Source organism: Myxocyprinus asiaticus, chromosome 20, assembly GCF_019703515.2.
Source record: "Myxocyprinus asiaticus isolate MX2 ecotype Aquarium Trade chromosome 20, UBuf_Myxa_2, whole genome shotgun sequence".
Classification (NCBI taxonomy): domain Eukaryota; kingdom Metazoa; phylum Chordata; class Actinopteri; order Cypriniformes; family Catostomidae; genus Myxocyprinus; species Myxocyprinus asiaticus.
Window position 1 is genome coordinate 8,070,014 of NC_059363.1, and position 26,181 is coordinate 8,096,194.

The window sequence follows — 26,181 nt, forward strand, 5'->3', positions numbered from 1 at the left end:
CAGGAACAAGGAGACATGAAGGGGGAACCAAAATGAAAAAAAAGGGGGCAGACCATTCAAAAGAAAATTGTGTTGCTTTAAGGTTGATCTTTCATATACTGTTTTTAGAGACTTCATGGAGTTCTTGTTTGTCTCATTTAGCCTAAGTATGCTTTGGCATTTAAGTAAAAAAAAAACTTTGTCTGAGATGTTTTAACCAATTGCAATTTTGTGTAGGTATTCATTAGGTATACCTAATACCATAGTATTAATTTGCACAATATGCCATATTCAGTCTATGTTGTTGACCAAAATCATTATTATTATAAACTTTCATCAAGAAACTCAACATGTTCTTAAAGTACTGCAACAAAGAAAATAATACATAAGTAAAAAAAAATAAAAAAATATCCAATGAAAGTAAATACTTAATGATTTAAGTTATCTCTATTGAGAATATATTAATATCTTAAGGCAACACGGCTCGTTTGTTTCCTAATATTTAATATAATTCAAAATTAATTTTAGTAAAGGTGATAATGTTTAGTTTAAAAATGCTATTTTAGCACAAAGCAATGTTGTAGATTTTTTCCTCATCAGTGGTGGTTAAACTGTTGCTAGTGGCAGACTGAACACAGTGTTTGAAGTGGAAGAACAAAAGTGCAGGTACTCTACTTGTTAGTATTAAACTTGATAAACTTGAGGTTTTATACTATATGGCAGGACTCATCAACTACTTCCTTGCGGGGAGCACATTATCCAGATGAACTCTCAACTTGGGCCTAACTTTTTTCCATATTTATCTTACCTAACACTTTTATTGTAACTAAAATTTTAACATGAAAAATGAAACTGTGAGTACTATGCATTTATTTACATTAAAATAGTATTTAATTACATTAAAAGTGGTATGTTACATTTTGAAGGTCTGGCCGTAAATTCACTTAATTTTGACTTTTGAATTTTTAACTTCAAAAATAATAATAATAAAAATAAAAAAAAAAACACAATGAAAGGGTCATTTTTTTATGAAAACTGTGAAAGAACATTTAGATCTGCTAAAGTCTGTATCTTTGACAATATCAACACACGTAAGAGAATAATTGCAATCTAATGTTTTAGATTTGTCTTTTTGCACAAATTAAATGTATAACTGAAAAAAGAGCATTTTGTCTTATAATCATCAGAAATGGTGAACAAACTTATCTGATGATGTTTGGGATTGAGAATGCTAGCACACATCTGTATATAAAGCCAAACACTGTCAGGATATATGCATAGCAGTTTCAGTGGCACTTAACATAATCTTTTTACGAGTACTACAGAAAAGAATGGACTTTTTTTTTTTTAAGGTTCAGTTTTCATCATCGATTTACCTTTTGTGAAAAAAGGTTGTGCATTTAAACTGACATCATTTCTGTAACAGCTTTGAATTTGTTTGTTTTTTTAAGTCGTTTTCTGTCGTTTTGACAGAAGCTGGACCACGGAACTGCACCACGGATCGCTTGATGACCGTCGATGTTGTTGCACGTGTTGAGTTTTGTTAAGCTCACCGCTGAGTTTTGCAGAGAGCGCTCGGATGTTTACCATGATTTTATCAAAATCATTTGGATGGTCAGATAAAAATGATTGGTGGCCCTCGTCGAATCACTGACTTACATTTAAAAAATAAAAATCGTACCAGGAGACTGAGAAGTGATGGTACGCAATAAAAACTGCCTTTAATCTGTAGACTTAATTAGAGAAGTGCAGATACTGCATATTGGTGAGTACTTGCCCACTTCAAGCACTAGATGAATGCAAGATGAATGTAATTGAATTTGCTTAATTTCATTGAAATTTTCAATGCCTGAATAACCTTGTCCATGTCTCTTCAGTTCTCTCAGTCTCACGTGAAGCCCTGCCTGCTGATAGATATGCAAACGCTGCACACATGGCAAGGCTCCAGACTGCAACTAAAATGGTCACAAATACGACCAAAAATAATTGATTGCGACTATAATTTAAAATCTAGTTGCCATTGGCGACAGTCGGGTTGTGTGCGTTCATATGCGGTTTCATCAGATATCATCTTGTGAGTTATTGAATACATCTTTAGAGCGTGCACCAGTGTGTCTCGTGCCACTTTTCACCCATTCTGTTGTTATGAGCTCGCTGCACCGCAGGCAACAACAAACCCAGCGCAAGAGAGTTGTGAACAAATGACTCTTTTGAATCGGGTCTTTTTCATGAATCACCCGAAAGAACTGAGGGTGTGAACTCAGGAGCTCAGGTTAGCAGTTTGAATCAGAGTCACATTCTCAGCGAATTATCCTCAGTGTGTTCAAAACTGAGAGTGCAGATATTTCAAAATAGAGGTCCCATGTGTATTTCGGGCTTCTTTATAATTGAAAATCGCTCACCATATATATATATGTGTGTGTGTGTGTGTGTGTGTGTGTGTGTGTGTGTGTGTGTGTGTGTGTGTGTGAGTCCCTCAATTGTCCTAAGTGTCAAAAGCTGGATCTCATATACTGTGTGTGTATATATATATATATATATATATATATATATATATATATCACACACACACACACACACACACACACACACACACACACACACACAGTATATGAGATCCAGCTTTTGACACTTAGGACAATTGAGGGACTCATACACAACTATTACACAAACATTCATTGATGCTCAAGAAGACAACACACTACTGTATGTACACTATGCTTTATGTAAATATCTGCTTATGTAGATTCTGAAGAGCAGTACTAAATAAAAAATAAAAATAAAAAATGTATCTCTTATATTTGTATAAATTATGAAAGGGGTGTGAACATTGATGAGACAAAAGGGGAATGCAAACTTACGTGTCTTCTCAACTATATGTACTGTTTATTAAACCTTCGATGAATGGGTGTAGAGCCGAGGAGGGAGGGGCCGGGCACCAATTTATTAACCTCCCCGGGCGGACCGGAGTCAGACCTCCGACCCCCAGCGGACAGAACGCCCCTCTGCGTTCCCGGCGTCCCGTGGGGACTCTCCTCCGCCCCTGGCAGCGGCCCTACCACTCCAGGCGGTCGGGGAGTCGCTTCCCTCCTCCCCCCGCGGACGGCGGTCTTCTCTTGACCCCTCCGCGATCCCGGGGAACGGCAGGGCACTCCTCCGCCCCCGGCAGCGGCTCCCTCGCTCCAGGCGGTCGGGGAGTCCCGTCCCCACTCGCCTTGCGGACGGCGGCCGTTCCCCGCGTCCGGGTGGTCGGGCAACTCCGTCCCCCGTCGGACGGCAGCGGCGCTCCCCTGGGTGGATGGCAGTGTCGAGGACCCTGCGACGGGAATCCCTCCTCCTTCCCGGGTTTCGGCACCAGTGTAAGGGGGTTTAGTGGAAAGGAGGAGGCGAGAACCGGCTTGACAACTTAAATAACAATTTATTAACCAAAAAACACAACCAAAACACACAACTAAAAACACACAGTACAGCTGCCTGCAATTCTCTCTCTCTCGAACTGTCGTCCCCGGCCGCCTTTATCCCTCGCGCGCCCCATCAGGCTGATTGGGGACCGGGTGTGTCTCATTCCAGCCCGGCCCCGCCCTCCTCGGCTCTACAATGGGTTATCAACTGACTTCCTTTTCTTCTGCTTTCTATCTTGTTTCTGGACAACAGTCTAAATCAAGCAATTATATGATTTGGTGACTAAAAACCTCCTAAGTAATTTTTTTAGTCTGGAGCCCTGCATGGATATTTACATATTGCGATATACAGGATATAGCAAAATCTCTTTATATCGTCACCATGATATACTGTATATCGTCATATCGCCCAGCCAGTATACACTTTAAACACTTTAGCTATACACTTTAAAGATTGTAATTGTTCTTTCTGAGATACTGTTTGAGATATTTTCTGACTCTAGAGAAGACACATTAAAGTGTACCTAGGGCAAATTCTCCATTTGGCCTGTTTAATCTAATTACCATCTAGGAAAAACTATTAAGATATTAAAGAGATCTGACTTGTTAGTTTTCTTTCTTTTGGGGCAGGAAGTAAAGGCAGTTTAGCAAAAGAGGCAGAAGTAAGCAAAAGAAAGATGGAGAGAAGTAGACAGATTTAGTCTTATTATCTCCTGTGCATGAGTTTCAGTGGGAGTGAAGACGAAGCTGGTCATCGCTCCAGGCAACTGCTGCTGATATTTTGATTTTTTTTTTCTGTCTGTATTTCAATCCATCTCTCTTAGTCTGTAGCTCTCTCTCTCTCTCTCTCTCTCTCTCTCTCTCTCTCTCTCTCTCTCACGTGGAGATTTTAACACTCCGTATTTTGCCATTAGGTGCTGATTAATCTTGAATAAGCAGGCTGACAAATGCTGCTGCCATCACTTAGCACGAGGGGAAAATGCAGCTCCATTTCTCTTCCTGTTCAAGTCTGGATCTACATGCTCCAGAAAAAGTCACCCTCTCTCCCAATCTTTATAACAAAAATACTTTTTTTTTTTCTTTAAAAACATCTTTAGTCTGACACCTGCTGTGCATCTCTGTTCTTGCTGTAAATGAGCCAGAAACAAGTTTTTACATTGTGCCACATTTCGTTTAGTGGCATGGGAAATACAGTAGATGTCCAAATTAATTTGTTTGGTTTTTATCTTTTTAAGATCTTTTTTAAGGTCTTTCTGTACAAAGCCTGAATATAGCTGGAATTTATCACAGAGAGTTGAGAGAAGCTGGTCACACTAGCTTTTGTTTCATTTACTTCCATTCATACAAATACGAATGCAAAATAATGGGTACATAAGCATATAGTATGTGCAGAACTTTTAGGTTTAGCTGCATACTGAAGTTCAAGTTTGGTCATCTCTAACTGACTAAAGGTCTTGTACACAATTCAGCATATTCTGTCCAAAAACTGCCCACCTAAACAGGAAGAGGCCATCCGACTGACATTTAATGCATCCAATGAGATTTTGTTTTGGTTTTACAAGTTGAAGTGGCAGGTTTAGCAGACATAGATACATTTGACCAATAGAGGATCTGTGTGTCACAGACGGACCTTTTGGCTAAACATCAAACATGGAGAAAACACCATCTTCCAGTTCAAAATATCAAATATAGTTTGAAAGAATTCAAATTTCAATTAAAAAGAGAAGCCGCATGGTTTGAAGTGCCTTAGGAAATTGAAGTAGATGGTATATTTAAAAATTTTGAATTCATTATTAATTCAAAACAGAAGCCCAGGAGCATGATATTATATCCAGTTGGTCATATTTGTTGTGCTGTCCGATGTAATTTCACATTAAAATCCAGTTTGACTGCCCTTTAAGACTGTGACCATGCTTTGGTTTCAGAGACAGGTCCCCACTTTCTAAGTCACCAAACTGACTTTTGTGAAAAAGTCTTGTGGAATTCATATAGGATAATCATACACTGTTTATTTGGATTCTCGCAGTAACCCCCCAAATAGCCATTGTTTCAAAGCAGATTCAAAAGGTTTAAAGCAAGTAAAAAATACATTACAATTTGAATGTTTTCTTAAAAAAGGATTATGTATTCAATCATTAAAACATTTTACTACTTAAACAAATACATGCATCAATGGGACCATGAATGGCACAAACAAATCATTGCTTCAGTGTTTTAAATTGATTCAATTGAATCTATTCATTGAGCTGATTCACATAAATTAATTGAACTTACCATCTCTAATGCCATTTTTGCAAATTAAGTTTAAATCATAGACGCTGTTAAAGTAGCAAGTCACAAGATAAGTAGTTATTGCAAAACTAGTCTAATAGATCTCATTGACAGTAGTGCCATATTTGATTTTTGGTGGAAATAAAAATGAGGCTGTGAGGCATGGATAGTTACTTCAGTGGCATGCACTAAAGCTGTATAAGCCTCCTAGTTCACGTATTAATTTCCACAATGCGTGTTTTCTGAAGTTTTTTGTGTACTGACATTTTGTGGAAAGATTTATTTTTTCAATGTTTCATCAGCAGAACGATCCAAAAGGTCATGGTTACTTTCGTAACCTCCATTCCCAGATGGAGGGAATGAGATGTTGTGTCGATGACATTAGGGGTCACTCTTGGGAGCCCCAAACACCTCTGCTTTTTTTAAAAAAGGCCAATGGGAATTGGCGAGTGGAATTTTCATGCCACTCCCCTGGACATATGGGTATAAAAGGAGCTGGTATGCAACCACTCATTCAGGTTTTGTGCTGAGGAGCCGAGACCAAGTCCCGGCCATTTCAGCGGGTAGCGTTGTGGCAAGAGGGACACAATGTCTCGTTCCCTCCATCAGGGAATGGAGGTTACGAAAGTAACCATGACGTTCCCTATCTGTCACTCACTCGATGTTGTGTCGATGTAGTGACACTAGGGGTCCCTATACAAAATGCCATAACTATCTGAACTGTGTTACGTGAACTGGCGGTGCGAGACGGGCAGACCGCTGTGTGCCTCGTAGCCAGTGCACCAGGCCATCACATAACCTTACCCAACGCTCTTATGAGCGTCGAACGGTCCTTCAGGAACAAGTCGACTGCCTAAAAATAGGGACAGGCTAACCCAGCCGAGGCCTCTTTAGAGTGGAATTTGTTAAATGACTGGGAGCCATAAGTGTCTACGTCGGGGGGTGTCCGAAGGGGGAGGAGTTTCTACAAAGCATGGCGACCGGGGGCAGAGGGGCCTCTGCCCAAGGATGATGCAGTTTACTGACAGGGAAACGATTTTGCGGAAGATATCACATGGGGTCGCCTTCGGGGAACCAGCACATGTAGAGCACCTACCTCAGTACAGGGCCTCATTAGCGCATGTACTTGGCCGGCAGCGAGTTTCTCTGCAAACTCAACTGCCAGAGGGCTAAGGAGGAAAATCATCCAGGGATCACAGTCTGTGAACACGACTGGGAGTCAAGAGCGCACGTCTTCACCTCAAGGGAGGGGAAAGGCGCTATGCACAAGCGGTACACCTGGCCAGCTGTCCCGAAACTTGTCCGTCTGGACTAACATGTGCTTGCCCTGGATCAACAGCCGGAACCTCTGCAGGGCGAGCAGTACTGCCAACAACTCTAGGCAGTTGATGTGCCAACGCAGAATCAATCTTGATGCCGGACGCTCGCTAGAATGCGTTTTTGTGTCAGCATCTTGAACAGGAGTCTGTGCAAAGCCCGGTTCAGTACTCGCAGGTCCAGGATTGGTTGAAACCCACCGCCTTTCTTCGGTACGATGAAGTAAGTGCTGTAGAACCCTTTCTTCATCTCGGCTGGAGGGACAGGCTGTATTGCGCACTTGCGCAGAAGGGTCGCGATCTCCGCACGCAAGGTAGCAGCGTTCTCGCCCTTCACCTTCAGGTGAAGCGGACGGCACTGAACCTGGGCGGGCGCCTGGTGAACTGAATCACGTAGCCGAGTCGGACGGTCCGGGTCAGCCATCACGACGGGTTGGAAAGCGCGAGCCACGCGCCCAAACTCCGGGCGAGGGGGACCAAGGGAATGATCACGTCGGACGTACCAGCGGGTGGGGCCTCGCGGCGGGGGCGGAGCTCGAGGTGCCACGTCGAGGGGACTCGATCCCCGTGCCCGTGCTGTGTCCAGGGACATCGAAGCACTTACCTGGCTCCTGCCGCCCACCATAAAATTGGCCAAGGAGGGGGGAGGAGGAGTCTCGTCCCCGTAGTCCACCGGACCCAATCCCGTGTGGGCGTGTTTGTGCCACAGCTGGGCACACAGGGGCGGGGGGTCCGCCGCTGGAGCACCATACCTTCAAAAATGGGACGGTGGACGGTGGTCGTGACGACGACCATGCGCACCAGAGAAGCCGCTGAAATGCGCCATAAATCCAGCAGTTTTGAGGTGCGTCTTTGGAGGGAATTGAATTCAGAATACAACCACTCGGCTCCGAAGAGAAAATCTGAATGAGTGGTTGCATACCAGCTCCTTTTATACCCGTATGTCCAGGGGAGTGGCATGCAAATTCTACTCGCCAATTCCCATTGGCCTTTTTTCAAAAAAGAAGAGGTGTTTGGGGCTCCCAAGAGTGACCCCTAGTGTCACTACATCGACATATCATCGAGTGAGTGACAGATAGGGAACAGTTTAAACAACAGTACAACCCACTGAAGACAATGTACGTCTATTCCAAAGCTTTGTTTTCATTCCCATCAATAAACAAAGATGGCACTACTCTGAATAAGGTCCATGACACCACCTTTAGGAAACATGGTGTTGATTAATTTGTATTTAAAAAAAAAAAAAAAAAATCATCATTAAAATAGTGAAAATTGAACACATATCCCAGCTCTACCCTTAATCCTAATCTTGGTAGTAGCAAATGTAAATCTCACAAGAATTTTGCAAAACAAGGTTTACCATACAGACACAACCCTCTTTCTCTCTCTTTCCACATCCAGCTGTGAAATCTCTTCAGAATTGACACATCTTAACACCGCCCTCGCGGAGAGAGCTCTCGCGGCTGAAGCTACAGAGGTTAGTTCACTCTCCGTCTCTGTAGCGGATGTAACCCGATCCTTCCGACGGGTGAATATCCGCAAAGCCGCGGGCCCAGACGGCATTCCGGGCCGCGTCATCAGAGCGTGCGCGAACCAGCTGGCTGGTGTTTTTACGGACATTTTCAACCTTTCCCTCTCTTTGTCTGTTGTCCCCACATGCTTTAAAACATCCACCATTGTGCCTGTTCCAAAACAATCAAAAATAACTTGTTTAAATGACTGGCATCCTGTTGCTCTGACCCCCATCATCAGCAAATATTTTGAGAGACTAATCAGAGATTACATCTGCTCTGTCTTGCCACTCAATCTTGACCCGCTGCAGTTTGCTTACCGCAACAACTGCTCCACTGATGATGCCATTGCATCTACAATACACACTGCTCTCTCCCACCTGGAAAAAAAGAACACTTATGTGAGAATGCTGTTTGTAGACTACAGCTCAGCATTCAACACCATAGTGCCCTCCAAGCTAGATGAGAAACTCCGGGCTCTGGGCTTAAACAGCTCGCTGTGTAGCTGGATCCTGGACTTCCTGTCAAGCAGATGCCAGGTGGTTAGAATAGGCAGCAACATCTCCTCATCACTGATCCTCAACACTGGAGCCCCACAGGGCTGTGTTCTCAGCCCACTACTGTATTCCTTGTACACACATGACTGTGTGGCAACACATAGCTCCAATGCCATCATTAAGTTTGCTGATGACACGACGGTGGTAGGTCTGATCACTGACAATGATGAAACAGCCTACAGAGAGGAGGTGCACACTCTGACACACTGGTGTCAGGAGCACAACCTCTCCCTCAGTGTCAGTAAGACAAAGGAGCTTGTGGTGGACTTCAGAAGAAAAGACAGAGAACACAGTCCCATCACCATCAATGGAGCACCAGTGGAGAGAGTCAGCAGCTTCAAGTTCCTGGGTGTCCACATCACTGAGGAACTCACATGGTCCGTCCACACTGAAGTCGTTGTGAAGAAGGCTCATCAGCGCCTCTTCTTCCTGAGACGGCTGAGGAAGTTTGGAATGAACCGCCACATCCTCACACGGTTCTACACCTGCACTGTGGAGAGCATCCTGACTGGCTGTATCTCCGCCTGGTACGGCAATAGCAACGCCCACAACCGCAAAGCACTGCAAAGGGTAGTGCGAACTGCCAAACACATCATCGGAGGTGAGCTTCCCTCCCTCCAGGAAATATATACAAGGCGGTGTGTGAAAAAAGCTCGGAGGATCTTCAGAGACTCCAGCCACCCGAGCCATGGGCTGTTCTCACTGCTACCATCAGGTAGGCGGTATCGCAGCATCAGGACCCGCACCAGCCGACTCCATGATAGCTTCTTCCCCCAAGCAATCAGACTTCTGAACTCTTGATCTCTCATGATCAATATACATCAGCACTGCACTTTATTACTCTTACTCTTATATCTCACACCGGACTGTCATAAATTATATTATTATTATATTATGTCTCTCTTAACAACTGACTATCAACCGACAGCCTGAATGTCAATACAGTACAATACTGTACATTCTATATATATATATATATATATATATATATACTTTTTATATATATATATTTAAATTTTTAATTTTTATTGAATAATGTGTATCTATATAGTAAAAAACAAAAAAACAAAAAACAAAAACAGCGTATTGTATACTGTACAGTGTAGGTTATTATTTGTATATTGTTGAGTGTAATTATGTGTATAACGAATGTTTAATTGTGCTGTGTTAATTTGATGTTTATTGTAGATTGGTATATGTCTCATCACTGTCACGACTGCTATGTTGATTGGAACTGCACCCAAGAATTTCACACACCATTGCACTTGTGTATATGGCTATGTGACAATAAAGTGATTTGATTTTTTTTTTTTATTTGATCTTAAAAAATTATGACAATATTTTGGGTGAGAGGAAAACATGTCCTTTTAGAGCACTTACATGTATATGTGCATTGTGTGTAAAATATGATCAATGTGAATTATGGAGCAGTTTTCATGTGTTTGCCAAATTAATAATGCATGATAGTCAGATATTCTGTGCATCGTGTCTCTTTCTGTCTCTGTCTATCACTGACCAAAAAGCCATAATATGATTACTACTCTGTTGCTACACACAAACACATACATGCATACAACACACAACCCCAATTCCAAAAAAGTTGAAACAGGATGAAAAATTCTAATAAAACAAAAAGTACTGATTTGTAAATTATATTCACCCTTTGTCTAAATTGAAAACACATTCTATGATGTTTTACCTTGTGAATTGCATTGTTTTTTTGTTTTTTTTTTTAATTTTATTTACAGTAATTTCAAATCAGATGATTGCAACACACTCCAAAAAAGTTGATATGGGCAATTTAAGACTAATAACAATTTGACGAGTTAAAATAACAAGGCAATGTGAAACAGGAGATGTTAAACAGGTGAGGCAATCATGTCATAGTATATATGGAGCCTCCAAAAACAGCCTAGTCCTTCAAGAGCAAGGATCATTCAAGACTTGTCAATATGCCAACAGATGCTTAACCAAATAATCCAGCACTTTGAGAACAATGTTCCCCAAAGACAAATTGGAAGGATTTTGGACATTTCACCCTCTACAGTGCACAATAGTTAAAAGATTCAAGAAATATAGTCAAATCTCAGTGTGTAAAGGGCAAGGCGAAAACCATTTCTAAATGCACGTGATCTCTGATCCCTCAGACGTCACTGTCTTAAAAAACATCATTCATCTGTAATAGATATCATGAGCATGAGCTTGGGATTCTTTGGTAAACCTTTGTTAGTCAACACCATTCGGCGCTGCATCCACAGATGCAAGTTTAGACTTTACTATGTAAAGGAGAAGCCATACATCAACACTGTCCAGAAGCACTGCCGACTTCTCTGGGATCTGTCTAATCTTAGATGGAAAGTAGATCAGTGGAACCTTGTTTTTTGGTCCGTTGAGTCCACATTTCAAATAGTTTTTGAAAAACACAGCCGTCGTGTTCTCCGGGCCAAAAAGGAAAAGGACCATCCGAGCTGTTATCAGGGTCAGGTCCAAAAGCCAGTGTCTGTATGGGCCAGGGGTGTGTCAGTGCCCATGGCATGGGTAACTCGCAAATCTGTTAGGGCACCATAATTGCAGACAGATATGTAAAAATTTTGGAGCAGCATATACTGCCATCCAGCACCGTTTTTTTTCCAGGGACATCCCAGAATTTTCAGAAGGACAAATTCAAACCACATACTGGCCAAATAAGCAGAGAGTGCGGGTGCTAGATTGGCCTGCCTAAAGTCCTGACCATCTCCAATTGAGAATGTGTGGTGCATTATGAAGTGCACAATATGGCAACAAAGACCCGTAAAACTGTGCAGCTGAAGGCCTGCATAATGGATGATTGGGTGAAAATTCCACTTTTTAAACTTGACAAACTTGTGTCTTCAGTGCCTAAATGCTTAATAAGTGTTATTAGAAGTAATTGTTATGTTTCACAGTGGTAAACACTTGACTGTCCCAACTTTTTTGGAGTGTGTTGCAATCATCTGATTTGAAATGACTGTACATTTTCAAAAAAAAAAAAAAAAAAAAAAAAAACAACAACAATGAAATTCACAATGTAAAACATCATATAATGTTTAGTTGTATTGTTTTCAATATAGCAAAGGGTGAATCTAATTTACAAATCACTCCTTTTTGTTTTTATTAGCATTTTTCATACTGACCCAACTTTGGAATTTGGGTTGTATAAAGGACCCAGTGCACACCCATGTATGTGCTGTGGTTAAGCCAATAGCTTCAAATCATTAAGGGCTGTGGTGGCGTGAAACATCCATACACTCACAGACATGCTTGATTAGAGTGAGAAAGAGTGTTTGTCTTGGTGCTGCTCTTCACAGTGAAGTGCATGGCAATTGCTTCCTGTCAAAGTGACTGACAGCACTCTTCTGCTTTCTCATTACTGTGGCTCTCATTATGCATTTCATGAGGGTTTATTGTGCATACATCATCTACTGGATACTCAGTATGGTCACTTATCATTTAGCAGATACTTTTATACAAAGTGGCTTACTGCACACTGTACTGCAGGAGAAGAACAATTCGCTTTGCCTCAAGGGAACAATGGCGATAGGAAAATGTATCTTGTGTTTGTGGTTTGTTGAAGTAGAGACAAAATACACCTTGTATCCAAGAACTGTCCTTCTACACTGTTGAAAATTCAAGGATTGGATGCCAGAATATGTTACATTTTGGATACTGGTCCCAACCAGGTTTCTAAACTAGCTTTAGCAGCAAGACTTCCTTTATCAACCTTTATCAACTCTTACTCAAAGTAAGAGTCTACAAAACATCTAAAATCAAACAGAAGGTTCCATGCATGTTAAAGTACGCGTTGTTCTTTTACTAATTACATGAAATGTTAGAAGCCAGAATAGCAATATTATCCAACTGTAAGATGAATGAGTGGAGGAGTAGAGCTGCTTTCTAGAAGTGTATATAGTGCATCAATTGATTTTGGGATCCTGAGTTTGTATATTAAAACAATGCACTTTGTTTAAACAATTTTACTTTTAAGTGGCGATTATAGATGAATAATTGGCTCCAGTTTAGAAGTTTCACATGTGTCATGAATTCAAACAGGACAAGTAGATTAACAAAGAATATGGTTGTGTGGTTTTATATGGTATTATAGGACTTTATTTGTTGTGTTTTGTTGTTTTCTAACATCTGTCTTATTATGTTTTGTTTTCAATATTCCTTAGTTCCTTTTCCTTTTAATTCCCTTAATGACACATTAAATTAGCAGGTTCCCTATCTGTCACTCATTCGAAGTTGTGTTGATGTAGTGACACTAGGGGTCACTCTTGGGAGCCCGAGACACCTCTGGTCTTTGATAAAAGGCCAATGAAAATTGGCGAGTAGTATTTGCATGCCACTCCCCCAGATATACGGATATAAAAGGAGCTGGTATGCAACCACTCATTCAGATTTTCTCTTCGGAGCCGAACGGTCATGCTCATTGAGCTGAATTCCCACAACTGTTCATTCACCTCTGCTGGATCTGACGGCGCATTTCAGCGGCTTCTACCCCCTCTGCACTGGTGCACTGCAGAGAATGCCCCTGGGAGCTTCGGCAGAAATAAAAGAGTATATTTCTCTAAAAGAGTATATTTCTCTAAAAGAGCAGCACACACGGAACGTCTTTTTAAAGACGCGTCTTTTTAAAGATGCCTTTCCGATTGTGTGTTAATCCTGGTTGCGCTCGTTATCTCTCGCATTCTGACGGTCACGATCACTGTCTTTCGTGTCTGGGCACTGCTCATGCAGAGACAGCGTTCGTGGATGGTCATGTACTCATTGCGAGGACGTGTCCATGGCAACGATGCGGTCGCGGCTCGCCTTCGTAAGAAAGCAAGCCACCCCAGAGGCTCCCCGCCTCAGTCCTTTTACCCACGGGTACGAGGCCAGCATGGCTAGGGGCGATTTGGGGACCCCATTGAGACCGCCTCCGCCGGGTATCCCCCCGTGGACCTCCCATTCCCCAGCATGCTCGTCTGCCCCGATCGGGCTTCCGGATGAGTCTGCCGGCTCGTCTCACGGCGAGTTCGACCTCTTATTCGGAGCCCGTGAAAGTGATGAGCTCTCGAGCGCAGCATCGGAGAGCGGGCTCATCCAGTCGGACGTGGAAGCCTCAGCTGGGCTCCTCCCTTCGGGGACAATTGCCCAGTCACAGGCTGATGCGGAGATGATGACATGCTTTCCCGGGCAGCCACGAGCGTCGGCTAGAGTGGAACCTTACACTCTTCCCTGAAACTTCGCGGCTCGATGATTGGTTCCTGGGCTAACGACGCCACTCAAAGCCACGCCCCACCCCCATTCCTTTCTTCCCGGAAGTGCATGAAGAGCTGACAAGGTCATGGGAGGCACTTTTTTACTGCCCGGTCCCGATCTTTTCAGCTTCCCCACCCTCACTACCCTCAATGGTGGGGCGGCCAAGGGCTATTCGGCAATCCCCCCGGTGGATAAAGGTGCTCGCGGTGCACCTATGCCCGCAGAGCACCGCCACCTGGCGCGGGTGCCCAAAGCCCCCGTCCAAGGCCTGTAGGTTTACGTCGTCTCTGACGGGCAAGGTCTACGGTGCCGCTGGACAAGCCGCCTCCGCCCTACACGCCATGGCTCTCCTGCAAGTCCGCCAAGGCGCTAAAGGAACTGCACGAGGGTAGTTCCACCCCGGGATTGATGCAGGAGTTGCGCTCGGCGACCGACCTTGCTCTCCGAGCGACGGAGGTCACCGCGCGGTCTCTCGGGTGGACGATGTCCACATTAGTGGTCCAGGAGCTCAACCTGGTCGAGATGGGTGAGGCCGACAGGACACGATTCCTTGCTGCCCCCATCTCCCAGGCTGGCCTATTTGGCGACACCATCAAGGACTTTGCCCAGCGGTTCTCGACGGTGGAACAGTAGACGGAGGCTATCCAGCATATCCTGCCCCGGCGCGGCTCAAGATCCCACACCCTGTCTGCTCGTCGCCAAGGGCGTCCCCCTGCAGTGACTGCACCGGTTACGCCGCAACCCGCCCCTTCGGCCCGGCCCCGGCTTGGAGCCCACCGCATGAAGCAGACGCCACCCGTCTCGTGGCTGCCCAGAACCCGTGAAAGGCTTCAAAGCGCCCTTGAGACAGGCGACCCAGGGATGATGAAACCCACTGCTCTGGAGCTGGTAAGCAGACCTCTCCATCTTTGTTACCTTTGCATTTAATTGCGCTGCATGCCCAAGTGGCTGCACTACTCAAGAGTTCAGCAAGAGCGGTTTCCTTGTTCCCTGGGTCACGTATCCGGTGTGCATGGCCGTCATCACGACCAACGTCCACCACTCTATTTGGCAGGTTTGGCCCTCCAGCGGCGGTCTCCCGCCCCTGAGCGCCCAGCTGTGGCACAAATCTGCCACCGATGTGACAGTCTCCACTGGTCACGAGGACAGGCCTCTTCCTCCCCGTCCCAGGCTATTCCGGGGGTGGTCACAAGGAGCCAGGTAAGTGCTTCAATGTCCCTAGACTCAGCACGGCCACGACATGGTGTGGCACCTCGAGCTCCGCCCCGCTGCGAGGCCCCACCTGCCGGTACGTCCGACGATGTTGTCCCTTTGGTCCCCCTTGCGCGGAACTTGGATGCGTGGCTTGCGCTTTCCAATCCGTCGTGATGGCTGGTCCGGACCGTCTGACTCGGCTACGTGATTCAGTTCACCAGGCGTCTGCCCAGGTTCAGCAGTGTCCACTTCACCTTGGTGAAGGATGAAAACACTGCTACCTTGTGCGCGGAGATCGCTACCCTCCTACGGAAGGACGCGATAGAACCTGTCCCTATGGCCGAGATAAAGAAGGGGTTTTACAGCCCCTAATTCATCGTATCAAAAAAAGGCAGTGGGTTGTGGCCAATCTTGGACCTGCGAGTACTGAACCGGGCTTTACACAGACTCCCGTTCTAGATGCGGACGAAAAAACGCATTCTGGCGAGCGTCCGACATCAAGATTGGTTCGCAGTGGAAGGCCTGAAGGATGAGTACTTCCACGTCTCGATCCTTCCTCGTCACAGACCCTTCCTGCGGTTTGCATTCGAGGGTCAGGCATATCAGTACAAGGTCCTCCCTTTCGGCCTGTCCCTGTCTCCTCGCATCTTCACGAAGGTCGCAGAGGCAGCCCTTGCCCCACTAAGGGAGGTGGGCATTCTCAACTATCTCGACAAATGGCTAATCTTAGCTGACTCTCAGGACATGTTGTGCACACACAGGGACTTGGTGCTCTCACACCTCAGCCGACTAGGGCTTCAGGTCAACTGGGAAAAGAGCAAGCTCCTCCGGTTCAGAGCATCTCTTTTCTCGGTTTGGAGTTGGACTCAGTCTCTTTGACAGCGCGCCTCATGATCGAGCATGCCCAGTCGGTGTTGGTCTGTTTGAAGGTGTTCAAACAGAAAACAGCGGTTCCACTGAAACTTTTTCAGAGGCTCCTGGGGCATATGGCATCCTCAGCAGTGTCCACTCCGCTCGGGTTGATGCATATGAGACCGCTTCAGCACTGGCTTCAGACTTGAGTCCCAAGATGGGCATGGTGCCACGGGACACATCGCGTGGTCATCACGCCGGTCTGTCACCATATTTTAAGCCCTTGGACCGACCTCTCATTTCTACGGGCAGGTGTTCCCCTAGAACTGGTCTCCAGGCACATCGTGGTCACGACGGACAGCTCCAAAATGGGCTGGGGTGCTGTTTGCAACAGGCATGCAGCCGCCGGCTTGTGGACGGGCCCACGACTGCATTGGCACATCAACTGCCTTGAGTTGTTGGTAATTCAGCTCGCCCTGCGGAGGTTTCGGCCGTTGATCCAGGACAAGCACGTGTTAGTTCAGACAGACAACATGGCAACGGTAGCATACGTCAACCGCCAAGGCAGTCTGCGCTCTCGTTGTATGTCACAACTCACCCGCCATCTCCTCCTCTGGAGTCAGCAGCACTTCAAGTCGCTGTGAGCCACTCACATCCCGGGCAACCTTAACACTACAGCGGACATGCTGTCACGGTAGGTTACCCTCAGGGGAGAGTGGAGACTCCACCCTCAGGTGGTCCAGCTGATTTGGAGTCGATTTGGACAGGCACGGATGCACCTGTTCGCCTCCCAAGAATCCTCCCCACTGCCCGCTCTGGTACACCCTGACCGAGGCCCCCCTCGGCATAAATGCACTGGTACACAGCTGGCCCCCTGGCATGCGCTAATATGCGTTTCCCCCAGTGAGTCTACTTGCACAGACCCTATGCAAGGTCAGGGAGGATGAGGAGCAGGTTGTCCTGGTAGCACCCTACTGGCCCACCCAGATGTGGTTCTCGGACCTCACGCTCCTTGAGACAGCCCCCCCCCCCCGGCGAATTCCCCTGAGGAAGGACCTTCTTTCTCAGGGACAGGGCACCATCTGGCACCCGTGACCAGACCTCTGGAATCTCCATGTCTGGCCCCTGGACAGGACGCGGAAGACCTAAGTGGTCTACCATATGTGGTGATAGACACGATCACTCTGGCTAGGGCCCCCTCTACGAGGCGCCTGTATGCCTTTAAGTGGCTTCTGTTCGCTAAGTGGTGTTCTCCCCGACGGGAAGACCCCCAGAGATGTGCAGTCGGATCAGTGCTTCCTTCCTGCAGGAGAGGTTGGAAGGGAGGCTGTCCCCTTCCACCTTGAATGTGTATGTTGCCGCCATAGCAGCACACCATGACGCAGGTGACGGTAAGTCCTTAGGGAAGCACGACCTGATCATCAGGTTCCTTAGAGGCACCAGGAGGCTGAATCCCCCCAGACCGCGCCTCGTTCCCTCATCGGACCTCTCTGTAGTTATTCAGGGTCTACAAAGAGCCCCCTTTGAGCCTTTGCAGTCAGCCGAGCTTAAGGCACTCTCCTTGAAGACTGCTCTCCTGACTGTGCTCACTTCCATCAAGAGGGTAGGAGAACTGCAAGCGTTCTCTGTCAGCAAAACGTGCCTGGAGTTCGGTCTGGGCTACTCTCACGTGATCCTGAGACCCCGACCGGGCTATGTGCCCAAGGTTCCTACCACCCCTTTTATGGACCAGGTGGTGAACTGCAAGCGCTGCCCCAGGAGGAGGCAGACCCAGCCGTGTCATTGCTGTGTCCGGTGCGCGCTTTACGCATCTATTTGGATCGCATGCAGAGCTTTAGGATCTCTGAGCATCTCTTTGTCTGTGTTGGTGCAAAGCGGAAAGGAAGCGCTGTCTTCAAGCAGAGGATCACCCATTGGCTCTTTGACCCATAACAATGGCATATCATGCCCAGGACATGCCGCCCCCAGTAGGGCTACGAGCCCTGTCTACTAGGGGTGTAGCGGCCTCCTGGGCCCTGGCCAGGGCTGCCTCTCTAACAGACATTTGCAGAGCAGCAGGCTGGGCAACACCCAACACCCTTGCAAGGTTCTACAACCTCTGGGTGGAACCGTTTTCATCCCAGGTAGTGGCACGCAATACAAGCGGATAAGCCCAGGATAGCCGGCTGGGTGTATAGCTTGCACATAATGCCTTCCACCTCCTTTTGAGCTGAAGACGTGCGCCATTAATTCCCAGTAGTGTTCACAAGTTTTGTTCCCTGGTTGACTTCCTCCGAGCCCTGTGGCAGTCGAGTTTTCGGAGAGACTCACTGCCGGCCCAGTACACATGCTAACTAAGAGTCTTGTTCTTGGGTAGGTGCTCCGCATGTGGTGGGTCCCTGTAAGGCTAACCCCATGCGATATATATCTTCCACTAATTCGTTTCCCTGTTGGCAAACTGCGTCTTCCTTGGGCAGAGCCCCTCTGCCCCAGTCTCCATGTTTGTAGTAACTCCTCCCCCATTGGGTAGGATCTACCTTGAAGACTCTCCACATGGTCGGAAAGACCATGTGACGTATTCTTCCACTTAAATATCCCCCCCCTCTCTTTGGGCGAGGTGTGGTCTCCGCGGTGTCTTCCCCTTGGGAGGGACACCCCCCGACTAGACCTGGCGGCCCAGTCGGATAATCCTCCTTCTTTTTTAGGGAGTGGGAAAAGAGGCCATGACTGGGTTAAGCCTGTCTCTATCTCTTGAGTAGTTCACTTGTCCCCAAAGGGCCGTTCGACACTCATAACTATGTTGGGGGAGGTTACCTGTCGACCTGGTGTGCTGACTATGAGGCACACAGTAGTCTGCCCACCACACACTGCCAGTTCACGTAACACAGTTCAGCCAATTGTGGCGTATGGTATAGGGACCCCTAGTGTCACTACATCGACACAATGTCGATTGAGTGACAGATAGGGAACGTCATGGTTACTTGTGTAACCTCCGTTCCCTGATGGAGGAAACGAGACTTTGTGTCCCTCCTGCCACAACGCTGAACTACCCGCTGAAATGGCCGGACCTTATATCGGCTCCTCAGCATAAAACCTGAATGAGTGGTTGCATTCCAGCTCCTTTTATACCCATATGTCCAGGGGAGTGGGAAGCAAATACCACTCGCCAATTTTCATTGGCCTTTTATCAAAGATCAGAGGTGTCTCGGGCTCCCAAGAGTGACCCCTAGTGTCACTACATCGACACAACGTCTACACAAGTAACCATGATGTTAGTTATCACAGAGTAGTTTTAGCAGGAAGTTTATAGAAGAATTGGGAGCTGCCAATATGTTTTTTTATTTTTTTAATCCAGGGCTCCAGACTGCAAATCAAATGGTTGCAAATGCGACCAAAAATAATTGATGGCGACAATAATTTTAAATCTAGTCGCCACTTGTGACAGTGGGGTTGTGTGCGTTCATATGCGGTTTCATCAGATATCATCTTGTGAGTTACTGAATATATTTTTAGAATGCGCACAACCAGTGTGTCTCGCAACACTTTCCATTCATTCTGTTTCTGACGAGCTCGCTGCACCGCACGCTACAACAAACCCAGCGTGAGAGAGCCATGAACAAATGACCCTTTTGAACTGGATCTTTTTCATGAATCACCCAAAAAGAACTGTGGGTTTGAACTCAGTATCTCAGGTTAGCAGTTTGAATCAGATTAATTTTCTCAGCAAATCAGCCATCAGTGAGCTCACAACTGGGAGCACAGACATTTCAAACTAAAAGTCTCGTGTATTTTGTGCTTCTTTATAATTAAAAGTCCCATATTGTGTACCACTTTTTTTCTTCTGGTAATTATTGGCTGGAATTGGAGTAGCACAATAAACTGCATCTGGGATTTCATTCAGTTTGCACTCTTGTAGTCTCTGTGTCTGGGCCATCCGGTAACAGTAAAGAAAGACTAAGGCAATATTTTAAAACAATTAAAATGTTATATATACAGTATATATATATATATATAATCAAGCTTTTGACACTTAGGGACTTGTACACAACTATTACACAAGGTGCAAACATTCACTGATACTCAAGAAGACAACACACTACTATATGCATACTATATGTAAATATCTGTAAAATAGATTCTGAAGAGCATAAAAAAAATAATATTTTATCTCTTATATTTGTATAAATTATGAAAGGGGTGTGAACATTTATGAGACAAAAAGGAATGCAAATGGATCTTCTCAACTATATGTACTGTTTATTAAACCTTCGATGAATGGGATATCAACTGACTTCCTTTTTTTTGGCTTTCTATCTTGTTTCTGGACAACAATCTAAATCAAGAAAATCTGTGATTTGGCTACTAAAAACAGCCATTTGGCTCCTTAATGTTTCAGTTTAGGAGCCAGTGGCTCTTAAGTAATTTTTTTATTCTGGAGCCTTGTTATCTGAATTCATTTAATTGTGATAAAAAATGGTGATGAATGACAGTGAGCTTGGATTGTAAGATTGAAACTGAATAATAACATTGTTAAATGTCAATGATATTATGTAGGGCTGAGTTTTTAGAATGCAGAATAAAAATACTGCTACAGTATCAGGGCTGGGCATTATGTCTTAAAAAATGATATCTCGATATTTTCAGCCTATTGATGATTTTCAAAATATATCTCGATAATTATGTATTTGCTCTGAAATGGCTCCTTTTTTTTTTTTTTTCTTTTTTTTTTTTTTAGAGGAACCATCATTTCATCCAAACAGCCATTGTAGCCAAGTAGATTCAATATTTTAAAGACATTAAATAAAAATCTATTTTAAATAAATAGTTTTTCATTAAATAAATCAAATCAAATCCCTTTATTGTCACTCAACCATATACACAAGTGCAACAGTGGGTGAAAGTCTTGGCTGCAGTTCTGAGCAACATAGCAGTCATGACAGTGATGAGACATATACCAATTTACAATAAACATCAGATTTACACAACATAATTTACATATCTAATATACAGGTGCATCTCAATAAATTAGAATGTCATGGAAAAGTTCATTTATTTCAGTAATTCAACTCAAATTGTGAAACTTGTATATTAAATAAATTCAGTGCACACAGACTGAAGTAGTTTAAGTCTTTGGTTCTTTTAATTGTGATGATTTTGGCTCACATTTAACAAAAACCCAGCAATTCACTATCTCAAAAAGATGAATACTCCTTTAGAGGCTGCATTAATCTATTTTGAGTTTAGAATGTTACTGCTGTGTTACAAAAATGCTGATCTCTTGCATCTAACATGGGATTTGATTTGTGTATCATACATCCTTAAATAACTGCAAGATAGCCAAGAGCATGCTGTTATCACATGCATTCTGACTGTGCCAAGCACTGCTGTTTGATAAACATCAACAAATGCAATTATGTTCTGACTGAATTAGGGATGGGATTCTTAAGACATTGAATGATTCCAATTCTGATTCATTTTAACGATTCAAATCCCTAAACAGTTCCAGTAACAATTTTTTTGGCACTTTAAAGAAATAATTATTTGGAAATAAGAAATGTAGTTAAGTTCATTTCAGATTTTATCAGAACAGATTCTTGAAAATTGTGTTCACACAAACTTCTTATTCGTGATATATTTTTCATTTATACATTTATTTTAAACAACACTAATTACAACAAAACACATACATTTTAACTACACTGTCATATCAACAACCATCCACTGTGTTTTCTTGGTTAATTTTAAGTCGACCTTGACAAAAAATGTATGTCTCACTAAAAAAATGGCTGATAAAAGACATTCATCAGTTTGGAAGTGCTGTATATTTTTGCAGTGCAGATTCAAAAGAACCGGCTCATAAGAGCAATTTGTTCGGGGATCAGACTACACAAGTCATGCTGTATTTTTCACGCTGTACTTTCAAAGGAACTGCTTTACAAGAATCATTAGTTCAGTAATAGGACTACATTGATTGCACTGTATTTTTAATGTTATTGATTTAGTACACTGTTTTGGTACAGTGTTGTGTCCGCATCGGCGGAAGTATGCACGTTTGAGAACAGAGAACCGAAAGTCATGAAAATCATGTGGCTCCGCTATAAAAAAAAAAAAGAAAAGAAAAAAAGAAAAACTGGTTCTTGGTTCTCAGTTTCCAACCCTTAATTGAATACATTCCTGCTTTGCTTGAAAAAGTTGTTCAAAGGTTTGATAGTTTATTAATCTCACCCTTCATGTTCTCTTTCTGTTCCCTAGGTGTAAAAACCTGATTTAAAATGGAAAAACTGCTTGTCTGCTTGTTGGTTATTGGAATGGCAGTGAAGGCCCAGATCTGTCCGAAGCGCTGTGTCTGTCAAGTTCTGTCTCCTAACCTCGCAACACTCTGTGCCAAAAAAGGGCTGCTCTTTGTACCACCCAACATTGACAGGCACACCGTGGAGCTCCGGCTAGCTGATAACTTTGTCACCAGCGTGAAACGGAAAGACTTGGCCAATATGACCAAGCTGGTGGATCTTACTCTGTCGAGGAATACAATAAGCTACATCACTCCACACGCTTTTGCAGACCTGGAGAACCTACGCGCCTTGCATCTTGACCACAATCGGTTGACACGAATAGCCAACGACACCTTCAGCGGCATGTCCAAGCTGCATCACCTGATTCTGAACAACAACCAATTGACCCTCATCCACATGGGAGCCTTTAATGACCTGCTAGCCCTAGAAGAACTGGACTTATCCTACAACAACCTGGACACCATCCCTTGGGAGGCCATTCAAAAGATGACCAGCCTTCACACTCTTAGTCTGGACCACAATATGATCGACTACATTCCTGAAGGGACCTTCTCCCTCCTACAGAAGCTCAATCGCTTGGACATAACTTCCAACAAGCTCCAGAAACTTCCGCCAGACCCGCTTTTCCAACGAGCACAGGTTCTGGCGACATCTGGAATTCTGAATCCCTCTTCTTTTGCCCTGAGCTTTGGAGGAAACCCTTTACACTGCAACTGCGAACTTTTGTGGGTTAGGCGACTCAGTCGTGAGGATGATTTGGAGACCTGTGCCACGCCATTGCACCTCTCTGGACGCTACTTCTGGTCCATTCCTGAGGAGGAGTTCCTCTGTGAGCCACCCCTCATCACCCGCTACTCTCATGAGATGAGAGTGCTTGAGGGCCAGAGGGTTGCATTGAGGTGCAAGGCCAGGGGAGACCCTGAGCCTGCCATTCACTGGATGTCTCCTGAGGGGAAATTAGTTGCAAACTCATCACGTACACTCGTTTATAACAATGGCACACTGGACATCTTGATAAGTACAGTAAAGGACACGGGTTCTTTCACATGCATTTCCTCAAACCCTGCTGGGGAAGCCCACCAGACTGTGGAGCTTGTCATCATCAAGCTTCCACACATTAGCAACAGCACCAATAACATCCAGGAGCCAGACCCTGGCTCCTCTGACATCTCCACATCTACAAGGGCTGGAGCAAATGGTAGTAACCACACTGGCGATGCTAAGACCAGCTCTGACAAGAGGGTGGTTATAGCTGAAGCGACTTCATCCACTGCACTCATCAAATTTAACTTTCAGAGGAATATACCTGGAATACGCATGTTTCAGATTCAGTATAATGGAACCTATGACGACTCTCTTGTTTACAGGTGAGAATTACGTGCTTTTAAGTACAAAGCTAGATATTCCAGTCATTCTTGCTTATTTGTAGATTGAGAGTCCACATTGAATATAGAGTGCAACAGTCCGGAAATAAAAAATCCATTCATTCTTTTTCATAGGGGAATTGATTTTAAAGGATAACTTATAAATCTTTAAGACAGACCTACCGTGATCTCTGAGGTTGATGGTATATGCCCCTGTTAAAGCCATCAGACTGTCATTTCAACTTCAGTTTTAAAAAGATTTTGTTTTATAGCAGACACCACTGCCCACTTTAATGACAAAGTGCAAATGATGCAACCGAGTCGGTCTCTCTACACTCTTAAACTATATATACTGTATATTTGTATATATTTTAATATTTTGCAATATACTTTAAATATGTACTTGTAATTAACACATTTAAATCAATGCGTATATTTTTCAATAGTTTTTAATTTATGTCATTCTCAGTGCTTCACAGGATTGTAGTTAATTCTCTTATTAAATATGTTAAATACAGTCTTGTACTTTATTTGTCCAAATTTTAAACACTCTTTTGATTTTAATCAAGTTTCCAATGTTGTAGCTGGTTGGTTTGGTTCATGGCTTAGAAAATGAATGGAAAAAATACTTCTGAACCAATGGCTGAAAAAAGTGGTAGGGCACTGATTATCTGTATTGCCATATTTATTTTTTTGTAATTTTTTTTCTGTGTATTTTGCTAGCTTGGCTGCATAATACTAGTTCTATTATAATAGTTCTGTAAATAAGGGTAATTAGCTTATCAAGGAGGACTTTGTGAAACAACTAAGGAGTGAAATTGAAGTTGAATTATAATGTGCGTACTTTACAATGAGCTGTGTTCTACACTTGATATCACACTATAGATCTATACACAAAATGTCCATTACTATTGAAGCTTATCAAATTACCAGTGATCATTAACTGACTGAGGCCCATGCTAACATGGATAATCTTTTTGCAGAAGTATTCTATGCAACAGAATAGGAATTGGTTTAGTCTTTACATTCAGTAAATAATACAGCACAAACATTTATAAAGTAAGCTGTAAGACTGATAGATACAATTGGAGGGAGCCATCTCATGATACAGACCCAGAGGCACCCACAGGTAGAGAACGATCCATTTGTTAAAGCAGTTAAGCAGTTAAAAACTCAATCAATTTATCTAGATGCTTGAACGAGTTAACTTGGCCCTTGGTGACAACAGCTAGGTGTTAAAGGGGCCAGTTGTGAAAAAAGAGCCTTATACTCAGTGTATTTGTGCACAAATCCATCACTAGTTTGTGTTGTTCTAATGAAGGAATGGATCAGTCCTGTGCTCTCTGTCCATTTGAAACAGTAGAATAGAAATTTGTTTCTAATTTTCAATTGAACAAGTAATTCTGGTTTACTTTAGAGACTGATGTGTGTGAAATTGCTTCTGAATCTTTTGTATTGTAAATTGTATATACTTTGCAAGAGCCAAGGGTTTCATTTGTTCTTTGTTGTTGTTATGCTATTGTTTTTACACCAAGAAAAGTTTCTACTTAGAGCCCATAACACTATAAAATTGAATAATCCTGATAGTTTATAACACTGGTAATATTCAAAACCATTGCGTGTGTTAGCCAATCTGTGTTTAAGTGGTATCTCTAACAGTCTTTCCTTTCACATTCTCTGTACTCATTAATATATTCCCATAATTATGTTATTTTCAGACACGCTTTGGGGAATCAAAAAGAGATTTATTTTTGGGGGGTTACTTTATCTCAATGGGCCTCTGTAAATGAGCTGCAGTCTGCTAATTACAAAACCACAGACTGGCCATGAGCATTCCCTGTTCAATGAGACTTGCACTGCAGCAGCAAAGCCATTACCTTGTAATTTGTGTATAGAGCACATTGTGTGGGAAGCTCTCTTTTTGTAAATGATGAAGCCCACAGAAAGAGCAGAGATTGATTTCAACCTATTTTTACAAGATAAGTACGAGTGTTGCTGATATCTCATGCTGTTATCAGAACCAAATGCTCATAAGCATTACATTGCTGCTTTCCTAGTGCTCATCTTTTTAAATTTGTAATTAGCACATTTGGTAAAAGACTGGCCTCAGTTAAACATTACAATTTAATTGAATATTTATTTATCATAGCACAAATAGGGCCATTGGAATGTGTTTCTGAAACTTTCATATTATGTTGTCACAGA

At 43.8% G+C, this 26,181-nt stretch overlaps 1 protein-coding gene across 1 annotated transcript in view; it reads left to right on the forward strand.

Moving 5' to 3' along the window:
• The window catches only part of LOC127411189 (leucine-rich repeat and fibronectin type-III domain-containing protein 5-like), a 107,781-nt gene that overhangs the window by 63,397 nt on the left and 18,203 nt on the right, over positions 1–26,181 (forward strand). The window contains exon 2 of the mRNA XM_051646585.1: positions 22,572–23,979. Within this exon, the coding sequence (XP_051502545.1) occupies positions 22,592–23,979 (1,388 nt within the window). The 5' untranslated portion in view covers positions 22,572–22,591. The remainder of the gene's footprint in view (positions 1–22,571; positions 23,980–26,181) is intronic.